Genomic DNA, 21098 nt, shown 5'->3' with positions numbered 1-21098 from the left:
AAATCCAGCTGTTCACTGTTTGCTCATGTTAGTTCACAGTGCATTAACTAATGTTAAACTGCACCTATTATGCCCCTTTTCACAAGTCTCTGGTGTCCCTAGAATGTGTCTGTGAAGTTTCAGCTCAAAATACCCCACAGATCATTTATTATAGCTTGTCAGATTAGCACCTATTTGGGGGTCCCTTTAAATGCAAATGAGCTGCTGCTCCCGGCCCCCTTTCCAGAAGAAGGCGGAGCTTTAACAGCTCACGCTTCGGTCGCTCAGCAACAATAAAGCAGGAGAATCTCACGCAGCCAAAATGAGGATTGTCAGTAACGGTGTTCAGCCTTACATTGTTCAAACCGGAGTCGACACTGATGGAGAGACTCAGGAAGAAGTTACAACTTTTAGAATGAAACTGGACGTTTCTGAATGGTTAGTGGATAAATTTATGTAGTTGCTGTGGAGTTGATTCAACTCATCCACTAGCATGTGCCGTCATGTTAATCTTTTGTGCAAATCCAGAGTTGAATTGACCCTCGTTTGTGAAGCAGTCCGGCGTAAAATGACGGCATGGAAACAACACTCTACTACAACAACTCTTCCTCTTCTCTAAAGCAGCCCAATATGGCCTCACCCCCTTTGTTGTGTGTTCTCGGGGGCGGGGTTTATGTAAATTTTAGGGTTAGTGATGTCACTAACCCAGGAAGAAGCGTGTTGTAGTCCCGACCAACCGTTTGCTGTAGTCCTTAAAAAGTGATTTCTGTAAAAGGAAATATCTCTCTTTGCATTGAACTTTGAGCGTCGTAACTTTTCAGATGTTGTTTATGCTCAAACAGCAACATTACACACTAACTACAGTTAAAAAAGTGAAATTAAGGACCCCTTTTTTTGTGAATGTTCTTGTTTGTGAATGTCCCAAATTGTTAAACTATGTTGCTAACAACGAAACCTGCAACCATAGTTAGGAAATGCACCCCTTAATCAATGGATGAATATGGGCCGATTAAATGACTTGACAGATATATCAGCCATTATTTTATAAGAAAATACCTTATACTGTGTTGTAATGTGTTTTCTCATTTTCTGACCTGTACAGTTTGTCGCCCAGTCCAATTGTCAGCAGTTCCTGAACACGGTGTGGTTCGGCGAGATGGCGAGCTACCGCCGCAAGCACACATGCTTAAAGATCCTGTATGTTTTGAGTGTTGTTCTGCTGTGGCCGCTGCTGTCCGTCTGCTACCTGCTGGGACCTCGTTCTCGCGTGGGCCAGGTCATCCACACACCTTTTGTCAAGTTCATCATTCACAGTGCATCTTACTTCACCTTCCTACTGCTTCTAAACCTGTATTCACTGGTCTACAACGGGGAGAAGAAGAACTTCATGGGTCCCCCTTTGCAGTTGATAGACTACCTTCTCATTCTCTGGATCATAGGTGAGGATGGGCAGCATTTAGTACATACATGAACACTTTTATCTGTTTATTTTCTTAGCATGTGCTTTCTATCTAACAAACAAGAATGTTGCGCTGTTTCAACAGGAAGCAAAAGATAAAATCAATACTATAACAAATCAATATAAATAATAAAGTGCCATAAATTCACCTACGCTCCTCTTCTGAGTCCACACTTTGGTGATGTAAAGCTGCATTTTAGACTTTGTAAGAAGTTTATTATGCTCACCCAAGGGCACGTTTATTGGATCAAAAATACTATAAAACAACAATATATTATTACAATTTAAAATATATTTTAAAATGCAATTTATTTTTGTGATGTAAAGCTGAATTTTCAGCATCGTTACTCTAATAAAAATTCTTATTATTATCAGTTGGAAACAGTTATGCTGCTTAATATTTTCATGGAAACCGTGATACATTTGATTCTTTGATTAATAGAAAGTTCAAGAACAACATTTATTTGAAATATATATATAGTATCACTGTAAAAGATTTCAGTGAAGAATTTTAGGTGCAAATATCCGACTACATTGGTGCTTCCTATGACAATGTCTCTGCTGTGATGATATGTTTTGGGTGGTTGCCAGGGCATTGTGGTTGCTAAGGTGTTCTAAATGGTTTCAGCATATTGCTATGCAGTTGCTAGGTTGTTCTGGGTGGTTGCTAGGTGACTGATATTACTGTAGGTATGACATTGACCCCTCACAATGCCCCACCTTAAAACCTTTACTGACCAAAAATACATTTGAAATTGTTGACAAGCTGTTCTTTTCTACTTTAAGTTTATTAAGGTTAAAGTCCCCCTGTAGTCAATAATTTTATCCATTAAAACTCATCTTTGACCACCAAAATGACATATTTAAGCATTTGTTCCTGTGGAAAAAAAATTCTTCATGCCTTAAAATAACTCTACACCCTTGCTTCGTTTAGTATAGGCCTGCGTGGATACTCACACGTCACTCAATGATCTCAGAACACCAGATCCACTCGCTCATCTTTACTGTAGTAAACGCTGCACAATGGCAAGTGGAAATACTGGTTTAATTCAGCCTTATATGTTTGAAACAGAAACTGATTCAGAAGAAGAAGTGGAAGAGTGAATTATACAGGCTTGATGTATCAGAATGGTAATGAGTTTTATGTATCGCTCTCTACAACGTCGAACACATAATGATAGGCTAATTAATATGATTAGCCTTTTGCTTGACTATGTTATCGAACAGCTAATAATGTGTTGCTAATGTTACACAAACCATGTTCCTGTTCGCCATCTCAGTCTGCCTTCAAAAAATCAGCATCCTTTGAACAATTCAGAACGTCAGTGGAGAAAGGCAAATAGTTCATCATAACATCGTAATATACATCATATACATAATTTACCTGGTATATTGCTAAATGTACCCGATTTTTCATATCAACAGAAAAATATACCAGGATAACATGGCTTCTCTTGAGACTCTTAATGATATGCTAAAGCCCGCCTACATGTTGACGTGATTGGTTACAAGGTAGTTTGTGACATAAGAAACACCGGTGAATTCAAAATATGTTTTTGAAACTGTTTTTGGTTCACTGCAGTTTTTTTAATGAGAAAATACTCAGCAATGTTGACTGATGAATTTGCACATGGTTTGTCTTAAAGCGTGTTAAAAACACCACATAGACATATAAACAACATTAAAGTATTAGTTCACTTGAGAATTAAAATTTCCTGATAATTTACTCACCCCCATGTCATCCAAGATGTTCATGTCTTTCTTTCTTCAGCTGAAAAGAAGGTTTTTGAGGAAAACATTCCAGGATTTTTCTCCATATAGTGGACTTCACTGGGGTTCAACGGGTTGAAGGTCCAAATGTCAGTTTCAGTGCAGCTTCAAAGAGCTCTACACGATCCCAGACGAGGAATAAGATCTAGAGAAATAACAATTATATACTTTTTAACCACAAATGCTCATCTTGCACTACTCTGCGATGCTCCACGTATTACGTCATCACGTTGGAAAGGTCACTCGTGACGAAGGTGTAAGTATCGCGGTAGAGCGAAAAACTCATCTCATTTTCTTCTCCAACTTCAAAATCGTCCGACATTGTTGTTTTACCTTTTTTTGTAAAAGCCGTTTGACTTTGTCTTTGTACGTTCGCTTTGTAAACACTGGATCAGTACTTCCACCTACGTCACGCGTGATCTTTCCAATGTGATTACTTAATGTGTGGAGCATCACAGAGCAATGCAAGATGAGCATTTGTGGTTAAAAAGTCTATAATTTTTTATTTTTTTAGAAAATGTCCGATGGTTTCTCTGGATAAGACTCTTATTCCTTGTCTGGGATCATGTAGAGCTCTTTGAAGCTGCACTGAAACTGACATTTGGACCTTCAGCCCGTTGAACCCCAGTGAAGTCCACTATATGGAGAAAAATCCTGGAATGTTTTCCTCAAAAACCTTAATTTCTTTTCCACTGAAGAAAGAAAGACATGAACATCTTGGATGACATGGGGGTGAGTAAATTATCAGGAAATTTTAATTCTGAAGTGAACTAATCCTTTAAAAACTTGATTTTCACCACAGGGGGTCTTTAAGAAAAAGGAAACTATCAAATATACAGTTATTATGGGGGCATTTGTAATAATTACAAAAGGTACCCATTTCTGAATCTTGTTAAGAGTTTCATGTTGTGGTTTCCAATCTACCTTCTCAAATTCAATGAATTCCCAATGTCACAATTCTTTCAAATCCACCTTTGTAAAGATTATATCCATGAAGTCAAATAAATGATTACAATGGAGCCGCCAGCTTTAGACTTATTCGCAGTATAAACATTCAGTTCATCCATCTGTTCTTCATAATTTTACAGCACCATTAGTATGACTGATAAATTACATAGATAATGTTCCATAATGCGGAAGTGAGAAACACAGCTAGTGGTTATCATCTCTCTAGAGCGCAATTACCATGATACCACTGGGTAATTTGTTGCTAATGGTACTTGTTTTAGTTTTTGTCTGATTTCCTTCTAAGACTTAACATTTATGAATAATGTAAAATGCAATTTCTGATGTATTTATGGCCTCAGTTTTGAATGGTTTATTGTGCACCCTGACTAATAGAATGCCTTATGATCAAGTTTGAAGGATATTTAGACCACTAGAGGGAGGAAGATGATTTCTTTACACTTCAGCTTTAAAGGGATAGTTCACCCAAAAATGAAAGTTCTGTCATCATTTACTCACCCTCGAGTTGTTCTAAACCCATATGAGTTTCTTTCTTCTGCTGAACAGATATTTTGAAGAATATGGGTAACCAAACAGTTGATGGACCCCACTGACTTCCTTATTATAGAAGAAAAAATAGAAAAATGGGGACCATTAACCGAATTTTCATTTTTGGTTGAACTATCCCTTTAAGAATATACCTCGCAGCTAATATAATTTAAAATAATGCTTCTTTAGAAGTGCAATATGCTCTCATCACATCAGCTTCCTTTCCAGCTTAATACCATATTTCTGACTACCTTTTTACTAACAAAATGTACAAATCATCTTACAAATCCATTCTGCAATGGAAATCATATTCAGCCCATCAGCGTTCTGTCTTCATTAATTTCCAAAACAATTGGACTGTTTCCAAACCACAAGACACAAGCCCTCCGGTTTACTTTCATGCATCAAAATGTCAACAGAATACCATATTCAACCGTCTTCAAAACGAGTTTTGTGCTTTTTTTTTCTGCCACATCGTTTAATCTTCCTCCCATTCCCCATAAAGGGTTTCTCTAAAGAGAGTATTTCAAAATCTACAGAAGCATTATCACAAATTAGCTGGAAATTCAACCAAATAATTCTTTTTTATTTATTTATTTATTTATTTTTTATAATGTAATGACTTAAATACTTTATAAATGAAAGGTATTTCATTTTTTTTTTATTCTCGTTGAGCCCCATTCAAAGCCATTTGACGCAAAAGTTCTGTCATCATTTACTCATCCGCATTGTTCCAAACCTGTATGGATTTCTTCTGCGAAACACAAAAGATATTTTGAAAAATGTCTTTGCAGTATGCTCTCAAAAAGCATATTGACATTGAAAAATGTCTTTTGTCCATACAATAAATGCAATAAATGCTGTCACTGGGGCGGTACCCTTTCATAAGTTACACCTGTGTACCTAAAAACACTGAGTAATTGTAAACACCATTTCACATTGTAAGCCTTAAAGTCACCATGAAATCAAAATTGTCAATTCTTTTTTTTTCTTTTTCTTTTTTTTTTTAATGAAATATTGCAGTATATATTATTAATGATTTATTAGTGCTGATCATTTTTTTTTTTTTTTTTTAATTCATGTAACCTTTAATCAAAGTAACTTCCCCTCCCTCTTGCATTGACATCTCTTCTCTAATGAAGTGTTTACTGGCGTGAGGGCGGGTCAAACTGTCATAGCAAACCACAACCTGATCAATTACTTATGGACAAAATCAAGTCCCGCCCTACATTTTGTCTTGTTCGAGAAGCTGTTTCACTCGGATATATGTCACAATAGGGAAGAAAAGACGATTACAACTTCTGTGTATTGCCGACTTTAATAACAAATGCGTCCTGCTCTGTTTTTCGCATTAATCATGATTCATGATTCTATATCACTGTCTGAACACTGACTGTAAAGCAGTCTTGCTCTCTGATAATGACAATAGAAACGGTATAGCAAAAAAAAAAAAAAAAAATGGGGAGAGCTTTAAGGATAGCGACAAGTAAGGTCTCAATAAGGCAGCATTCATTTATCATTTTAATAAATGTAAACATGTTGTTGTAAATAATATGTTATTATTGCACATTGTTGTAAAATGTAATACAATATGCCACTATTTGCGCTAAGTATGACTAGTATCTAAGACTATTTATACTTTTTTATATACTTACACTTATAGTGGAAATTATGGAAGCTTGTTTCCACCACTGAATAAAAAATAAAAAAGGTAATTGTGACTTTTTAGCTCACAATTTTGACTTTTCTTCTCGCAATTCCGAGTAATAAAATCAGAATATAAAGATATAAAGTTACAAACGCAAGTTTTAAAGTCAGAATTGTGAGATATAAAGTCGCAATTGAGAGTAATAAAGTCAGATTGTGTTATATATATTTCGCAGTTGAGAGTTATAAAGTCAGATTGCGTTATATATGTCGCAATTGAGAGTTATAAAGTCAGATTGCGTTATATATGTCGCAGTTGAGAGTTATAAAGTCAGATTGCGTTATATATGTCGCAGTTGAGAGTTATAAAGTCAGATTGCGTTATATATGTCGCAATTGAGAGTTATAAAGTCAGATTGCGTTATATATGTCGCACTTGAGAGTTATAAAGTCAGATTGCGTTATATATGTCGCAATTGAGAGTTATAAAGTCAGATTGCGTTATATATGTCGCAGTTGAGAGTTATAAGGTCAGATTGCGTTATATATGTCACAGTTGAGAGTTATAAAGTCAGATTGCGTTATATATGTAGCAGTTGAGAGTTATAAAGTCAGATTGCGTTATATATGTCGCAATTGAGAGTTATAAAGTCAGATTGCGTTATATATGTCGCAATTGAGTTATAAAGTCAGATTGCGTTATATATGTAGCAGTTGAGAGTTATAAAGTCAGATTGCGTTATATATGTCGAAATTGAGAGTTATAAAGTCAGATTGCGTTATATATGTAGCAGCTGAGAGTTATAAAGTCAGATTGCGTTATATATGTCGCAATTGAGAGTTATAAAGTCAGATTGCGTTATATATGTAGTTATAAAGTAGTTATAAATGTAGTTATAAAGTTATAAAGTTATAAAGTGAGATTGTGTTATATATGTCGCAATTGAGAGTTATAAAGTCAGAATTGCGTTATATATGTCACAATTGAGAGTTCTAAAGTCAGATTGCGCACATTCACATTCTATATATCCTAATTATTGTTAATATGTAATTCATTTTTCCAGGAGCTCTTTGCTTCTACCTCCAATTAAATTGCTAACAGTGATTGTATGTTAATCGCCTAAATTATTACATTATTAGCTAACTGCAGTCTCCAAATTGTAATGTTGACATGCATTCTCTGTAAAGCTGCTTTGAAACGATATGTATCGTGAAAAGCGCTATACAAATAAATGTGAATTGAATTGAATTGAATTGAGTTATAAAGTCAGAATTGCGTTATATATGTCGCAATTGAGAGTTCTAAAGTCAGATTGCGTTATATATGTCGCAATTGAGAGTTATAAAGTCAGATTGCGTTATATATGTAGCAGTTGAGAGTTATAAAGTCAGATTGCGTTATATATGTCGCAATTGAGAGTTATAAAGTCAGATTGCGTTATATATGTAGCAGTTGAGAGTTATAAAGTCAGATTGCGTTATATATGTAGCAGTTGAGAGTTATAAAGTCAGATTGCGTTATATATGTCGCAATTGAGAGTTATAAAGTCAGATTGCGTTATATATGTAGCAGTTGAGAGTTATAAAGTCAGATTGCGTTATATATGTCGCAGTTGAGAGTTATAAAGTCAGATTGCGTTATATATGTCGCAATTGAGAGTTATAAAGTCAGATTGCGTTATATATGTCGCAATTGAGAGTTATAAAGTCAGATTGCGTTATATATGTAGCAGTTGAGAGTTATAAAGTCAGATTGCGTTATATATGTAGCAGTTGAGAGTTATAAAGTCAGATTGCGTTATATATGTCGCAATTGAGAGTTATAAAGTCAGATTGCGTTATATATGTAGCAGTTGAGAGTTATAAAGTCAGATTGCGTTATATATGTCGCAGTTGAGAGTTATAAAGTCAGATTGCGTTATATATGTCGCAGTTGAGAGTTATAAGGTCAGATTGCGTTATATATGTCACAGTTGAGAGTTATAAAGTCAGATTGCGTTATATATGTCGCAATTGCGAGTAATAAAGTCAGATTGCGTTATATATGTCGCAATTGAGAGTTATAAAGTCAGATTGCGTTATATATGTAGCAGTTGAGAGTTATAAAGTCAGATTGCGTTATATATGTAGCAGTTGAGAGTTATAAAGTCAGATTGCGTTATATATGTCGCAATTGAGAGTTATAAAGTCAGATTGCGTTATATATGTAGCAGTTGAGAGTTATAAAGTCAGATTGCGTTATATATGTCGCAGTTGAGAGTTATAAAGTCAGATTGCGTTATATATGTCGCAGTTGAGAGTTATAAGGTCAGATTGCGTTATATATGTCACAGTTGAGAGTTATAAAGTCAGATTGCGTTATATATGTCGCAGTTGAGAGTTATAAAGTCAGATTGCGTTATATATGTCGCAGTTGAGAGTTATAAAGTCAGATTGCGTTATATATGTCGCAGTTGAGAGTTATAAAGTCAGATTGCGTTATATATGTCGCAATTGAGAGTTATAAAGTCAGATTGCGTTATATATGTCGCAATTGCGAGTAATAAAGTCAGAATTGCAAGATATAAAAAGTCAGTCTTTTTTCCTCTCAGAATTGGACTTTATAACTTGCAATTGCAAGTTTATATCTTACAGTTCTGAGAAAAGAAGCCAGAATTGCGATAAAAAAAGTCAAGATTGCGAGATATAAAGTTATTTCTCACAATTGTGACTTTATTTCCCCAATTTTGACTTTATAACTCACAATTGTGTCTAATATCATACAATTGTGAGAAAAAAATTCAGAATTGCAAGATGTAAACTCACAATTGTGAGGAAAAAAGTCAGAATTGCAAGATAAAAAGTCGTAATTGTCTTTTTTTAAAATTGCGAGATATAAAGTCACAATAGCGGGTTATAAAGTCAGAGTTTATATTTTCAATTCTGACTTTATTTCTCACAATTCTGACTTTATTTCTTGCAATTCTGACTTTATAACTCACTATTGCAACATTATATCATGCATTTCTGAGTCTTTTCAGTCAGGCATGTTTCTGTGAGTTACAATGGCCCTGCAGGGATTATCGTGAAATCTGGAAGTCATTCAAAACTGCCAGAAATAAGGAATTTCTGATTTGCTGCTTGGACGCTTCTTTGCGCTGATGGCACATTCCTCTCTCTGCAGGCATGGTGTGGTCAGATGTGAAGCGTCTATGGTATGAGGGATTAGAAGATTTTCTGGAAGAGTCACGGAACCAGCTAAGTTTCGTCATGAACTCACTTTATTTGGCCACCTTTGCTCTAAGAGTGGTGGCTCACAGCAAGGTATAAACCACAGTCCAGAACATTTCATTCTGAACACTTTACCAAGTCATTAGTCACAAGTTTACTCAAGAATGAAAATTCTGTCATCATTTACTTATCCTTTTTTCTTTCCACGCTATGAATTTCTTTCTTCCATGGTACATAAAAGAAGTACTATTCTGTTGAACATCTTTTGTGTTCCATGGAAGAAGAAATTTTGTGTTTGGAATGACACAAGTATGAGTAAATTACAGAATTTTCATTTTTGAAATCACCGTATTCATAAATCACAACTTGTCTTGACTCTACTGAGCACTGGCCAGTTTGGCCGACAATGTTTAAGATCTCTCAAGTGTTAAAGTGTCTCTGATAACATAATTTACACCAGCCTTTCCTTTGTCATCTGCTTCAGTTCAAGAACGTCGAATTAGACAGGAAAAACTGGGATGCGTTCCATCCCATCCTGGTTGCTGAAGGGCTTTTTGCTTTCGCCAATGTTCTGAGCTATCTGCGTCTCTTCTTCATGTACACCACCAGCTCCATCTTGGGGCCTTTACAGGTAATCACAACATCCTCTGACTGCAGTCCTTATCCATTCACTGCCAGAACCAGTCAACTGTTTAACCTCTGAAGCTTTTTCTTCGGTTACATAATGCCCGGTGCTCGCACTGATAACGCAGAATGACAGAAAGTTCTTCCAGTTCTTCCAAGTGTCTGTTTTCATTTCTCTCAGTTGTTCTTCTATGCCAATGATCCTAGATCTGTTGGCTGAATCCCCATTTGAATACCTCTGCCACGGGGTTTCATTTCTCATTTATAGGGATTTGTTGCTGGAAATGTCCCAATTCTATTTCTTAGCACTTAACACACACTTGTTGAAATAACATTTTATTGTTTATTGAAGAACAGATGAAAGATAAGCTGTCAAGGTGTGCTTCTGTTTGTTCAGTAGAGTTTTTTACCTTGGCAGTGTGCCATCCCTTACGAAAATACGAACTATTAGCAGGGGTGCACATAACTTTTTTGGTGTGGTTCTCAAGGGAGCACCTGGAGATGTCCCTTGGTACTCACACTTTATGCGACACACTTATCCTAAAAGCTGTCCTCATCACTTTCCTCCTGACTGCTCTCCTCACTATCTTCTTTTCTCTCAAACATGGTAGATGATGACAATGATTTTTTTTTTTTTTTTTTACTAACATTAATGACACAGACAACAGCAAGAATATTAGGCTGCTGTCACTTTAAGAAGGAAAGCACGGACCGAAACACACATCTGGTTTCTTTCTCAACTGTTTACTTATGACATAACCGAGAGAATACTTGCCGAGACAGGTATTTTGACATAATTTTGTGTGTATGTGCGAAAGAAGAATTAATTCGGTGTTCGAGCGCTGTCTGACTGTCTCTCTCTCTGCGTTGCGCGTTTCAAAACACGTCCAAATGATAAACTTTCACTCTTTGATGGTTAAATGTAGCAGATAATCTGTTGATCACATGCGTGCCGAACTGTTGGACCTTATCCGTGCAGATCATGGATTAACTGCGATCTGTTGCACACCTAATAATTAAAGAACACACTTATCATCATGATTGCTATCTTACCAGAGAAGGAGAAAAAACATACTCCAGTAAGTAAACGTGTCCCTGTGAACCGGTCCTCAAAAATGTTGGTACTCAAAAGCGCTTCCCTTGACTATTAGTATACTTTTTTAAAACTAAAAAATAAGAAAGTATACTTTGTCTACTTTTTATATACTTCTCAGAAATATACTTTTTAAGTATACTTGACTTATACTGACAGAAATATCTAAATATATTCAGCCTGTACTTGTACTCAAGCTTTTGATTGAGATATACTTAAAAGTATATTTAAGTATACTTGGCTTGTAGTTGTTTAATCTTTTGATTGAGTAGCCTATTAATTGCTTTTTCACATTGTTTTACACACAGTCTTATAAACTTACATTGTTTGAAAATGTTGATTTATAAAGAAAACGGATATGTTCCTAATTCTGAGTATGTGGATTTTTGTGTAGGCTAGTCCAATTGTAGTGTACATAGGAATTTACTTAAAAACTACTTTACTCTTTCCAAGCCACTGACTGAATTTTCAGTCTATCAGTGTTTTCACTGTTATACAGCAGGGGGCGCTATTACGCATCTTCTGAAAGAGTACAGAATCTCCGGATCAAAACACAGGTGATGAAGAAACAGAAACAAGTGATAGAAGATTGCATACGCAAATGTAAAATAACGTGATCATCAAACATTAAACAGCATGTAAATCAAAACTGCCTAATGTTACTGAATGAAATGTCATGTTTAAAATAAAGTACAGTTAAAGGTATATTTCAAGTATAAAAAATTAATACCTAAATAAGAACATAGTAGTATAAAATGCATAGTTAAAGTGCAAAAATGATATATAAATAGTAAACTATATGTGTGATGTTACACTGTAAAAAAGAATTTAAAAAAAGTTACCTGGTTGCCTTAAAATTTTGAGTTCATTGGAATTAAACAATTTGAGTTGATACAATGAAGGCGATCAACAGAAACTCAAAATATTATGTTATCTGAACCACATTAATTATTTAAGTTGATTTGACATAAGAAAAAATATTTTGATAACCCATGAAAATAATTTTTTACTGTGTACTGTATGTTCACTTAAAGAAAACTTACAAGTATACTTGCAGTATAAAACTACTAAACTAGTAGAGAGTATACTTTAAAGTGTACTTTCATATACTAAAAAATGTACTACTTGTATTAAAATAGTAAACTACTAGTATATTTATAAGTTCACTTGTAGTACAGATGCAGTACAAATGATAAACGTAAAGTTGAGCACTTAAAATTTACTACTGTTAAACTTTTAGTACACTTAAATGTATACTTTTTATATACTAAATTGGGCCAATTTAGTCCCAAGCAGTACTGAAATAGTACACTTACAAGTACATTGATACTAGTATACTTACTACATAAAGTATACTTAAAAATATACCTGAACATTACTTAAGTATACTTCATAGAATGAACTTCTTTTTCGTAAGGGTGATTTCTAAATACTTTTTGTGAGATTCACCCAGGCTTCAGCTTCAGTCTTCTGCAGTAGTTTCAGAGAGGTTGCGTAATGCAGCGCTCTTCTCTGAGGACTCCAGTGTTTGGCACGAGTAACACCATGTCAGTCCGGAGTGTATGTGGCTCTCTGCTCTCCTGCACGCGCTCTCAGACTGACATCAGTGTCTGGCGCTGCTGGATGGAAAAGTAATTCTCTCAAGTAGTGTGGTCGGAATGATGCATATGCACACACGCACTCAGCTGTAATGGATTCACACATGAACACACACCCCACGCAGGGGGTGAAGAGCATGGTATTATTGGTTTTCTATAAATGCACGTACCTACCCACATGCTTAAATGGTTTCTTTGTCACTCCCTCTAACAGACACAAATATGATGAACAGATACAGGAATGACAAGGAACAGACTCAAGTATTCAATCAAGTAACAGTCAGACGTTCACTCCCTCCTGATTCATTGTTTGCTTGAGAGTGTCCAGTAAATCTCCCCAAGTAAAGATAGCAAGTGGAAAACACTAAATCACCTCTGGATAAATGTCTGAGGACATATTTCTCTTTTTGAGGGCAAGAGTTGAGACGTCAAACCGACTGCTTAAACTTTATTTAAAGGAGTAATATGGTATTTATGTGACTTTGTCAGGCCTGTACTTAAAAAAGTATTTTATTTAGTATACTTGAGTAAAGTTCAAGTATATTTTAAGCATACTTTACTTAAGTACAAGCAAGTACATTCTTAATTTTATTCAAAATAAAAGTTATACACTATAAATACACTAATTAAAAGCATATTTCTACTTCAGTAGTACTTTAGTGCACTTGAAAAAGTATACTAAATACCACTCATACTTAAATTGATTTTTAGTGCATTGAAATAAAGTATACTACAAACTATAAAGTGTGCTTTGAATGCTTTAAAAATGAGTTCAATCTTAGTAGTCTTTCATATAGTAATCCTAAATTTAAATTAAATTGATTTTATATTACTAATTTTACTAGTCCTAAGTATATTTTCCCAACTGTGGTACTTAAGTACACTTAATATAAATGCACTAATTAGCACGGATGATTAAATTGATTTTAAGTGTAGTCAGAGAAAGTAAACCAAATATACAAAAGTGTTTTATAAGTGCATTACTTAAAAGTGTGCTATGAACACTTTATATAAAATTTTAGTGGATTTACATATATATATATATATATATATACTGTCACTAAGGTCTATTTTAATGGATTTTCAGTAGAAATGTATTAATTCCAAGTAAAAAAACCATTAACATATACTTAACTACATCATATAAAGGGAATATTAACATAGTTACAATACATTTGCAATTAATAATTTAATGTATAAAAATATGTGGGCAATACATTATAAATACAGTTTGTATATATTTATTATATATTATTCTTATATTTTAAATAATTCATAAGTGTATTTTCTATTTCTGATGAGTACATTTAAAAGTGTGTGAAAGACGTGTCAAAGTGTACTATAAGTGGTAACTAAATACATTTTTTTAATACAGAGATAGTATGTTAAAAGCACATTTTAGTTCATATTTCATGGTGTCTCAAAATAGCACAGTTGAGTACACTTAGATGTTCTTTAGATTATCTTAAGAAGTACTAAAGAAGAATTTTTAGTATATTAAGTACAAAATTAGTGTGTAAAAATAGAGCACTTTAAGTACATTATGGAAGTGTACTAAGTGTACTGAAATAAAGTGTATTTTAGTGCACTTTTTAACCTGGGTAAATTGGCCCACTTTTTAGTGTATAAAAGTATACTTTTAAGTATACTTTAAGTGTAACAGTAGTAAACTTTGTTTTACAACTACGTTTTTCATTTGTACTGCAACTAAGCTACAACTAAGTGAACTTGGATATGCTTCTAGTTAAATACTTGTAGCACATTTTTAGTTTATGAAAGTACACTTTAAAGTACACTCTCAGTAAAGTACTAGTTTTTTAGTTTTATACTGCATGTAGCTTTCTTTAAGTGAACTTAACATCATAGTTTACTGTTTATATATTATTTTTGTACTTTAAGTATACTAAAGTTCCTATGTATTTATTTTTATATTTGAAATACCTTTAACTGTACTTTAAGTAGATTTAAAGTAAATTCCTATGTGGACTTCACAAATATTTGCTAATATGCTTAGACTTTTCTGTCAATATAAGTCAAATATACTTAAGTGCAATTTTAAGTATATTTCTGAGAAGTACATAAAAACTAGACTGAAAGTATTCTTTCATATTTTTAGATTAAAAGAAGTATACTAATGTCTTGCTTGCTTGGATATAAAGGAGTTGTCACTTGCAGGCCCAGATGTATTCTTTGGGCTTTCCCCCCCATTTTTGTGCTGATATTTGGGAAAATTCTCTGGAAGGGATTTTAAAACATGGTAAAAGGTGTTCAACAGAGCTCTTTCTATAGCGTCATCCTATTGCAGTTGATTGCAGTTGATCACATTACCGTTCAAACATTTATAGTCAGTAAAATACTGTACCATTGTTTGTTTTAAAGAAATTAATGCTTTTATTCAGCAAAAAATGCATTAAATTGATTGAAAATGACAGTAACTGCAAATAAATACAGTCCTGAATTCTGAAAATTTAGCTTTGACAATCCCAAACGGTAGTGTATATAAACATTCAGAACAGCACATTCCAGTGCTGTCATACAAAATATTAACACTCTTGAAACAGAACAAAATAGTGGACTGAAACTGTTAAAAACACAGTATTATATCAGGCATCAAATAGAATGCTCAGCCAGTGGAATCACTTTGAGGTTGGATTTGGCATGACACCAGGGCTTCAGAGACAGTATCAGAGCCAGAAGTTTGAAATGGCTACTGCAACTACCATGGTTCAACAAAAGTTGAAAATTATTAGATGTGGAAAAGGGGTTTAAGAGTGACAAGAAAATTAATTACACCAATAGCAAAAGAAAAAAATCCCCAACACTCTGCCAATGTTTCAGAACAAACACACAGTACAGAAAATTATGGTTCACCACTCAGACTCGACACAAGCAATTCATCTAGTCCTCAGCCCACACTGGAATCTAAAGTACAGATAGAGGTAGGCACCTTAAAAGAGCTAGTCTACTGTATGTGTGTAAGTACAGGTCGCTTAATGTTGCAACTGAGAAATGTTCCCCTTCCATTACCCCCTAATGAGTAAAACCAATATTTACTCGAGCTGGGTTTATCAGTGACTAGTTGTTGTCTGATATATGAAGTTAGTTAAAAATGACATCCAACACTTAAAATTAACTTGTTTCAGAACATTGCCATATTTACTTTTTAATTTCCATGATCATCAACTCATAAATAGCTGTTCTCAAATATATACAGCATATATTCTGGGTTAAAAGGATAGTTCACCCAAAAATGGAGATTCTGTAATTTTTTCTTTTTATTTTATTTTTGAAGAATCTTCATGCAGCTAACCTGTGATGTTCCAAAAAGAATAAAAAAAAACATAAAATCATTAAAAAAATCATAAGGGCTGTGATGCATCAAGCTGAGTGTCGGCTAGTTTTTGCGGTGCGTTCCACATGTCAGATCTAGTCAGGCTCATGTCGGCGGCAGTTGACCATATACACAGTTACTTCCTGGTTTTCGTTAAGCCAGCTTGGGAATTTCCAGTGAACTGTTAGCTGTCATTCTGTACTCACTGTACATCGACACAGAACCATCAATGGTTGACTTTTTAATGTTGTATTTATATTTTAATGCAGTTATCACACTTGCCTAATTTGCCAATAAACCAGTTTTATTGATTGCAATAAAGACGAAGCTAAAGGGAACGTTTGTATAAGAAACACGGTGTCTGTAATTAGACACGCACACGCAACATTTTCCAGCACTTCAAATGTTATTTTTAATGTGATGACCAAAAACATTATTTGTTCATCCTTCTGAGATTTTCCACATTTTCAACTTTTCAAGATGAAATCCAACATTTGATAGAAAACATTTATTTTATTTAAAAATAAAAAAGACATCAATTATAACCAGCATAGGAGCATTTATTGGCTCATATTAGCCATTTCCTGTAGTAGTTTTTCACTCAGTTTCGCTTTTGAATAAATATTAAACATAAAAAAAAATCACTAGGTTTAAAAATACATTTTGTCAAGGTGAAGTATGAAGTACTCACAAAATCTCATGAAAAACAATAACTTTTCTTGTGTCTACACAGAAAGCACCGCGCTCTCTTTATAATCACTGAAGCTGTCAGTCAGAGCAGCGAAAGATCAGTGATTTCAGCACACTTGTGAAAACTCACATTTTATTCAATGAATCTAACTAAAGTGCACAATAAATCTTTCATTTACAGTATGGATGCTTTTTTTTGACATGAAAGTGTTAAAACTGATGGTCGAATTGAATTTTCCCAAGGAGGAACATTAAGACGTTTGATTAACTAAAATAACACTAGGCCTGACTATTTAAGTGACTATATTCTGATTTTAAACTAAGTATTATTGTTATGCTGTTAAAGATACCGACACACCAACAAGTGAAATTTCACAGGAAGTTTTCCAGCTGGATTATATTATAGCGGAAGTTCTTAAAAACGTTCCGTGCATATGGTCAGTTGACCCAATTCAGCATCTTCAATCGGCATTGGAGCCGTCGGGGAGAGAGATCGCTCTGATTGGCTGTTCTGTTTAGTAAATTAGTAAGTCCACGAAAATAAAAGAGAAAGTGATTTCATAAAAACATGAGCCGACTGGAATGAAAAAAGTGATCAGCGTGATTGATATTCAAAATGGTAAGCAAACGTTGCTTTGTTTACAGTTTGTATATCTGCAGTCCTAGTTTCGGTTTCCTTTTTAGAATGACGAATATAGACTGTTGTTTCAATAACTGCTGATATAGACAGTTATTTTCTTGCACGCAGGTGCAGAACGCACAGGCTAGTTGGCAGTCGACTAGTCTTTCGGTGCGTCCAAATTTACGTACTGTCTGAGTAAGTACTACATTTGAATTTGAACTTACTTCGGGACTGTTAAAAAAGTGTGTTTTATATAGTATGAATGTAATCTGGACGTACTACATCCGCCATGTTGTCATTATCACGTGACCTACTGGCGTCAGTTACATCATGGGATAGTAAGGTGTCCATCGAATGCGCACTTCAGAATCTCGCTGGAAGTAGTAGGTCATCCGGGGACTTTTCGCCTACTGTTCGCCTACGGACATACTACTCTGTTGGTGTACTGTTTTTCGCATACTATGTAGTAGAGTTGTGTTGTGTTCAGGAGCAGCTTTTTGGTCCAGACACAGCTGACGCGATGCTGCATATTCTTTGACGTCAGCTTGCCGTGTCACGGCCGTAAAAGTGGTTTTTGTCTTTGAGGGTGTTTACACGACACCATTTTCAACTAAAAATGGAAAACATTTTATGCGTTTTGGCCGTTCATTTACACAACAGCACTTTGGTGGCCTGAAAATTCTAACTTTTGAAAATGGGTTTCAAAATGCAAAATTTGTGAAAACTATGACGTCATGCGCATGCGTATTACGTGTTCAGTCTATAGGCAGGTGTTTCTTTACAAAGTGACATCGCCCACTACTGGCCTGGCATTCACAATACAGTGTTTTTTTTTAATACAGATTCGTGGAGATCGTTTTGACAATGTTGTCGCCTGTAAGCGAAAAATGTATTTGTCATTGCAGATCTCCATGGGTCAGATGTTACAGGAGTTTGGGAAGTTTCTTGGCTTATTCCTGCTCGTGCTCATCTCTTTCACCATTGGCTTGACACAGTTGTATGGAAAAGACCAGAAGGATCCATCCACAGCCAAAAATGAAACCAAGGACTGTGGGGGCATCTTCTGTCAGCAGCAGAGCAACGACACCTTTCACACGTACTTTGTCTTTCATTTCATTTACACTAATTAGAGAATTTGAAATCATATTTTTGCTCAAAGACTCATGCCGTCTTTCCAAAAAGGTGCAAAAATAAAAGTTAAAGAGGTCATATACATTTCTCATTCAAAATGAGTTGTTTCAATAAATTCTCTTTTTGGACTGGGGAGGAAGTTTTGAGTTCTGAGCACTTCTTGATGTGACCCCTTGAAGACAAAGTAGTGTCTTTGTGACAAAAATCATTGTTCTAAAGGCTCCATGTCGACCATGAAAAGAATATGAAAGCTATGTTTTAATGTAATCTTTTACCTTAATCATTTATCTTCAACTTTCTCTAGGTTCATGGGGACATGTTATGCCCTCTTCTGGTACATTTTCTCTCTGGCACACGTGGCTCTGTTTATCACAAGGATCAGCTACACAGAGGAGCTGCGATCATTTGTTGGTGCTCTTATAGTCGGAACCTACAACATTGTTGTAGTCATCGTTCTCACTAAACTCCTGGTGGCTATGCTGCATAAGAGCTTCAGACAGATTGCTGTGAGTGACCCTTGAGATGATTTGATTCCAAAAATGTGAATCGTGTAGGTGCTTCCTTAGCATGGTAGTATTACCATAATTGTGTGTTTCCGACCAGTAGAATGAATCAAATGAAGTTCCATAATATCCCTTCACCTGAGTTAACATCACATAAACACTATGGCAGGGGTTCTCAACCCTTGTCCTCGAGATCTTGCACAGTTTAGCTCCAACTCTAATCAAACACACATGAAGAAGCTAATCAAGTTCTTCCAAGAAAGAGTTGAGTTTGATTAGGGTTGGAGCTAAACTCTGCAAGAAAGTGGATCTCGATGGCCAACATTGAGAACCCCTGCCCTACGGGTTCTCCAAACCTGATGGGGGCTGAATCCGAAATCGCCCCCTATACCCTCAAATAGGGCATTATTTGAGGGGACAGCCATTTGTAATGGTGTCCGAAACCAAAGTAGACTTTATCGAGTGCACTCATTATATCCCACATTGCACTGCAGCAACATGTGTACAACCGATGTACGCTCAACGGCTGTCCGAATTCACTCACTCGTTTTCATTCACTCCCTCAAGTGAACTGTATTAGTGGACTAACGTAGGGAATAGTGATTGAGGGTTTAGGGGGCGATTTCGGATTCAGCCAAAGTTTAATCAGCTGGCACATATAACCCTGGAAATAGGTAGCCTGAAACCTGCCATCTTTGCTTATGAGCATTTAGTTCTGCCATGTGAAAATCACTCATGATTGAGATCAATGGGAATACTAATGGATGGAGCTCTTTCAGTATAACTCTTTGGTTCAAGAAGACTTGTATCAGGCAATGACCAATGGGTAGTTAAGGCATCATTGTTGTACCTTGATGATTTTATCTGCTTGCAGAACCATGAAGATAAGGAGTGGAAGTTTGCTCGGGCTAAGCTGTGGCTCAGCTACTTTAATGACAAGTGCACACTGCCTCCACCCTTCAACATCCTCCCCTCACCCAAGACTTTGTGCTACTTGGTGATCAGCCTGAGCAAATGGATCTGTTCTCACACCTCCACAGGCAAGGTCAAGAGACAGAATAGCCTCAAGGTATGCAAGACTTATGTGAACTTATATTTGGGAAAATCTACCTACTGTACTGTGTATACATAGTTTGCATTTAGTGGTATATGAATAATCGATCGATTTGACATTCAAGTAAAAATTCTTGCTTCCAGCATACAGCATGGTACTGGTGCTGGAACAGGTGCTTGGTCAGTGGATTCGTGAACCTTACTTGCCCCCTTTCCACCGACATTCCATGTTCCCGACTAGTGCCAATTCTCAAATGGTTTCACGCATTTCTACCTCAAGAAAGGAGGTTCGGGGTAGGGCTGCACGATTTATCGCAATTTTATCGCGCGCGATTTGGCAAAGGCTGCGATTATTTTATGCGCAGCTTGTCAGAGCTGTACGGCTCTGTGATCAGTAGTAAATGCTTCTCCATTTGAAGCCAGAGGGCGCTCTCGCGCAGAAACTGCAAATATGCCCTGCTGCCGAAGTAGAACACGCATCATTCCGGGAAATCCCATGCTAACGCTGTAGCTGAATAAACAGAAGATTGAAACGCTTTGATTGATGAACATGACTAATAAACACACGACTGCCTTATTCTGTGTAAGAAGCCACATCATCTCACAGAAGGACGCTCAGCTGTCATTGTGAAGTGAGTTTGGAGTTAAAACGTTATTAAATGTTGTCTTTTGTTGGACAAGATGTTAATAAATGCTTCTCATGTCTGGAAAGATGTTTGATGCGTGTTGCTTTTTCAAATGCACATTATAAGCGATTCAAACTCGCAGTGCTTTCTGATGGATTAGCATTTGGAGCCATACTTCATTGACAAGCCGCCTATAAAAAAATAATCGCAAATCGTTTAAGCGCGATTTCAATGTTTTTTTTCTAATCGTCCGATTAATCGTGCAGCC

At 35.6% G+C, this 21098-nt stretch overlaps 1 protein-coding gene across 1 annotated transcript in view; it reads left to right on the top strand.

The window, feature by feature from the left end:
• trpc1 (transient receptor potential cation channel, subfamily C, member 1) overlaps positions 1-21098 on the top strand; it is a 31680-nt gene that overhangs the window by 9361 nt on the left and 1221 nt on the right. Inside the window, exons 7-12 of the mRNA XM_051881976.1 lie at positions 1082-1418; positions 9513-9652; positions 10044-10190; positions 18423-18613; positions 18953-19154; positions 20026-20220. Of these exons, the coding sequence (XP_051737936.1) occupies positions 1082-1418; positions 9513-9652; positions 10044-10190; positions 18423-18613; positions 18953-19154; positions 20026-20220 (1212 nt within the window). The remainder of the gene's footprint in view (positions 1-1081; positions 1419-9512; positions 9653-10043; positions 10191-18422; positions 18614-18952; positions 19155-20025; positions 20221-21098) is intronic.

This window comes from Ctenopharyngodon idella, chromosome 23 (assembly GCF_019924925.1).
Source record: "Ctenopharyngodon idella isolate HZGC_01 chromosome 23, HZGC01, whole genome shotgun sequence".
Lineage (NCBI taxonomy): Eukaryota > Metazoa > Chordata > Actinopteri > Cypriniformes > Xenocyprididae > Ctenopharyngodon > Ctenopharyngodon idella.
The sequence above is the reverse complement of the archived record's forward strand: the minus strand, read 5'-3'. Positions and strand labels throughout refer to the sequence as shown.